The sequence below is a fragment of the Loa loa genome (assembly GCF_000183805.2).
Source record: "Loa loa unplaced genomic scaffold supercont3.26, whole genome shotgun sequence".
Classification (NCBI taxonomy): domain Eukaryota; kingdom Metazoa; phylum Nematoda; class Chromadorea; order Rhabditida; family Onchocercidae; genus Loa; species Loa loa.
Window position 1 is genome coordinate 146,081 of NW_018108206.1, and position 5,185 is coordinate 151,265.

The window sequence follows — 5,185 nt, forward strand, 5'->3', positions numbered from 1 at the left end:
ATGATTGTTGTTTTTCCTAAGATTAAAATGAAATGGTTTGATTAGTACTATAAAATTAAAATATGATAATCTGATTAGTAAGTAATATAACATTTTTTGGATCATTAATTAAGAAAGCAAAAATTGAGTTAATAATTAAGAAAGTAATATCTTTCATTATTAAATATTCAAAGATTGAATTCAAAAAAAAAAAATGGATATCTATAATTGCGTTATTTATTTGTGTGCTACTTTGCTATTTTTCTTTCATGGATGAATTTAAATTTTAAGTTATAAGGAGGTCAGGGGTCAGTTACCTTCTTTTCATCAACTGACCTAGGATGGATTAAAAGTTTATAAAGAGTATTTTTACTATTAATTTATTTCATATAAATGTTTTGCACATTCCTGCACATAAATCGTTTTCTTCTTCATTTTTATATTTTACAGATTCAATATTGATGATCATCATCAATGTCAGTATCAGTTTTTCTGTTCTAGGATGATGATAAACAGATACATGGAGGTGAGTGGAAATGTGTGGATACATGGAGGTGAGTGGAAATGTGTGGATACACGGAGGTGAGTGGAAATGTGTGGATACATGGAGGTGAGTGAAAATGAATGGATACACGGAAGACACGGAGGTGAGTGGAGGAAGACGAAGACAACTAATGGAAATTATGAAAAATGAATAAAAAGGGCTATCTATAAATTAATCAAATATTGTTGTATCACCAAAGAAAATAAAAAAAAATTCACTTCGACCGTTTATGAAAGTTAAATGAAGAAACAACATTATCAGTAAGCTTAAAAGTTATGAGAATGTGTAAATGTTCCTTGAGAAAGCAAATTTCATTTGTTTGAAGCTTCAAAAAAACGAAACATTTTTTTTCAAAACATGAATCAGATTAAAGATCAAATGAGCATGAATATTTTGTGAAGGTAATAAAATGCAACAAAAAAAAAAAAAACAAAAAAAAACATTGAAGTAGTGAAGCATTCATATCATCTAACAGCTGCTTTTCAGTTTAAACCTTTGGAAGATCTTGAATTACTCATGTAGAAAATGTAAACAGGATCCGGTAATCAATGAGATAAATTTTTTGTAAACAAGATCCGGTAATTTCTATCATTGATGCATCCATTTGATGTTTCACTGTATTAAATGGGTGTATTATCTTTACTTTGTTAAAGAATTAAAAAAGATGCGAGTAAAATTAAACATAAAACAAAGGAGAAGCGAAATATTCCATCAAGTGGAATAGACTTTCGATCAATATCGAATGGTTCGAGCAACTTTTCATCGATCAAGAAATACTCTAATGGATCATAAAATGAGCCTAGTCTATTTCATCAATCATAGCCACAAAACAAATTAACTTTTTCATGCAATTATGCAATGATTAACTAACAAAGTTTTTGAAAAATTAGTAATTAACTAAACGAATGAATAATACATGAATAATTATATCAGCAGAGTGATGCAATTTTATAATAAATTCAGGCTAAGACTTGTCTGATTTTCATTTGGACAATAGCGCCAGCTGTCCAGACGATTTTCAGCCAATTCCAAGGGATCGTCTCATTTCATTGCAATGATAATTGTTAGTAATTAACAGCACTATCGATAGCGTTTGAAATTACACACAATGAAAATTTCCGGTTATATAGCAGAGAAAAAAACTGTTTTTTTTGAAAAAAAGAACTTTAAAAGACTTTTTTTTAAAAAACTTTAAAAAAATTTAAAAACTTTCTTTTTTTTCAAAAAAAAAAGAACTTTAAAGAAAAATTTAGCCATCGTTAAGTCATTAATAATGCATTATTTTTATAGATTGAAAAAGATTTTCTTTTTTACAGTAGTTTTTATGAAAAGGATAAAAATACGAGTGGACAACAACGATCGTTCTTTTCCTTTATTTCTTTGTCACCACGGTATTATGTGACACTGATGCGAATGGTTGCACCATGGATTGTTTCTCATCAATGAAGTTTTCTGAGTCAATTTTTATTTGGATTCTTCAATTTCAATCTTAACTAATACCTTGAATGGTCTTTCAATCATTTCATAGTTTCATTCATTGTGACACATCGTTCGTAGCTTTTTTTCCTTGAACTTGATTAGAGCAGAAGTACATTTAATTCAAGATAGAATAACAGTAACAATTCAAAATAGCCATGATAAGGATTAATCAATAAGCTAAAGGTCACAGCCGGTTTATTCCCCTTTTAAATTTGTCATTCTAATGCAACATTCTTACCTTTGTAATTGCTATCTTTGTTGACATTATCGAGAACATTTCCATCTTTTACTTCCATTATCACAATGTTCACTATTGTTGAAAGTTTTTGACAAATTCCGGTTTATTAAATTTCAATGCTTGAAATTACTTCCTTAACTTTCTTTCCTTCATATTTATTACTTTCTTTTCTTCCTTATCGCTTACTTCCTCAGACTAGTTGCTAAAAACTTTCCGGTTGATTGGTTGAATTAAAATACTGTCAACGATTTGCATCATAGATGATCTTTTTAAAAGCCTATTGAACTTTTAACTAAATCATGCATATTTCCAAAATTAATTCATACAGACTAAATATTTTGCTTTCCATTTTTACTTACTGTAAAAAAAAAAAGGAAATTACAATTTTATTAGGAATTTTATTTAAATAAAAAAGAAAAACATTTTATTGTAAATATTTTAAAGGCGCAAATCGATTAATTTAAAAATGTTATGAAGTAATTTGTTTATGGTGACAATTTTTTTTTTATTCAAAAATAAACTCTTCTTTTTCATTCATTCATATATTATTGATTTTCTTTTATTACTGATATTTTCCATTACTTTTTCAATCAAAATTTCACAAAGTATTCATTTTTCGTCTTTTTTTTTCGTTTTTATTATGAAATATAAATCAGTTTACGCTTAGAAAGCCCAAATTTTTTTTTTTTTGAAGAATTTTATTTCATACAAATTTTATTATACTGCTGGGTATTTCCTTAGATTTCATTAATTTTTTCTCAGTTATTTCCCTGATGAGAAGAATTTCGAAAATTAAATTTAATTTTCCTTGTTGCTTATTTAAAATGGAAAAGACTGTCGCTAGATGGCGATAATTAACTAACTTCAAACTAAAGCCTAAAACTAGCTGATTCCTTTCCTACAGCACAAATAATTATCTTCTCTAAGTTTTGCCACTTACAGAGGGTTGCATTTTTGGGTGAAAAAAAAAACTAAAATTCCTAAATTTCTGAATTTGAATGCAAAAAATCATTCTTTTTAAAAACACTAAGTGAAAAGAGTGAAATAAAACTTATCAGGAATGTCACCTGAATGTAGCAATTGTGACAAAAATTTCCACCAGTTAGTTTTATTCATTTCATTATAGATCCTCTTAAATAGCATACGTCGAATTTTACATACAAAAATTTGACAGAGTATTTGTTAACTGATATTCAATTAACGATAAATGATTATCATGAAGATTATTTAACAAGAATTCTCGATTGTTACTCTGTGCTTGATCATTGATATCTAAAGATTTCTCAGTTTTATTGTTAAATTAATTAATTTAATTATCATTCTCTCTAAACTTGTTCCACTTCCACCTGAACTTAGCAATATCTTGACTTTTCTTTTTATTTTTTATCATATAGCTATTATCAAATCATTATCTCTGTATGACTTTCGATTTTAAAATGACAAGCTTTAATTCTATTTTTGGAATGTGAAATGATAATGATGGAAGAAGGATTTCAGGATGATTCAAAAAAAAAAAACTGCAAAAGCACGACTAATGTTATCAGAAAGAAGTTTGAAAAGGAATAATTTTATGAAATGGATGATTGTTGTCATGAATTTTTTTCAGACAATTGAAATCCAAGAGTAAATGATCTTCAAAGGGCAAAGTTCAATTATGAAGAAGTTGAAAATAAAAATGACAAGAATTGAATTGATCATCTTTACTCGTGATATTAGTGATCATTTAGAGTGTTCTAACTTGTACATTCTTGCTTGATTCCAGAACATTTCCGAAATCTTAATCGTTTCCAATACCTAAATGATGAGAATCAGGCAATTGGCTTCAATGCTTCTTAAATGTATTACACTTTTATTGAAATTTAAATTATTCAAAAATCTTTTAAATGCAAAGAATTTTTTTCGGAAAATTTTTCCTACCTACATTTCATAAGAAGTGAAAATTTATGGAAATGTATGGGAAGATATCATCAAATCATTTAATTGTCCAATCATTAGTCTCGAGAATTATCCCGAGAATTTTTCATGCTATGTTATTGCTTTTTTTTTTTGAAATTTTGAAAATCTCAGAATAGCTTCGTTCCAAATTTGATGCAAAAACATTTGACAAGCAATAAATTCAAATACTCATAGTGGTAAATAACGAATTGAGTGGAAGAACTTGCTGGGATTTATACAAATTACTAATTTGATAATGAACTTATTCGAAATTCATTATCGAATTAGCAATATTAATTAGCAATACATGGTTACCTCTTAACTCATTAGCATTATTAATTAGCAATACATGGTCACCTCTTAACTCGTTGATAAATTGCATCTCTGCATTTACAGCTGATGATTTTTGCAACGATTGGGAAGGAATGAATGTTTCGAGAAAACTCGAAAGAAAGCTGTTTTATAAATTCAGTCAATGATAGATTGTAATTTGCTATAAATCGTTTATATGAATAATAAAATTGTAGTTAGGAGGTGATTTAAGGCTAACTTTTCTATGAATTGCACTATTTCAATAGCAAGGCGCTTTTTGGACTCGACCGCTTTTTCATCAGCAAATAGGTACTTTTTCACTTTTACTCTAAAAATATTTCCAATCATATTATTTATTAGTACTGCATCAACAAACTGCAGTTTGCAAACAGAAATGAGCAACTCTTTGTCTCATTACTTCTAATAAATACTGTCGCAAAATGTGATCATTCCATTTCCAATATTTGTTTTTGTTTACATGGCGGATTCTCGAGAAAAGTCAATGTTTCGAGAAGAATTCTTCAAGAAAATGAAATTAAATAAGGTGTGTAATGATTAATTGATAATCAAGAAAATTTACTTATCTTCTTGATCCTTTGATTAATTTATTTTTATTATTAAATGAATTTATGATAGTTTGTTATTAAAAGAATGGAAGAAGAGATGGATAAATATATTGTCTTTTTTTTGCAATATTG

The 5,185-nt window shown here is 27.5% G+C and overlaps 1 protein-coding gene across 1 annotated transcript; it reads right to left on the reverse strand.

Annotated features, from left to right (window-relative positions):
* Positions 1 to 3,393: 3,393 nt before the first annotated feature.
* On the reverse strand, positions 3,394 to 4,835 carry LOAG_09576 (hypothetical protein; the record flags this gene model as incomplete). Its single annotated transcript, XM_003145103.1, has 3 exons — positions 3,394 to 3,512; positions 4,491 to 4,618; positions 4,726 to 4,835. 3 exons carry the CDS (start codon positions 4,833 to 4,835, stop codon positions 3,394 to 3,396), a joined length of 357 nt encoding a protein of 118 aa, XP_003145151.1.
* Positions 4,836 to 5,185: the final 350 nt, after the last annotated feature.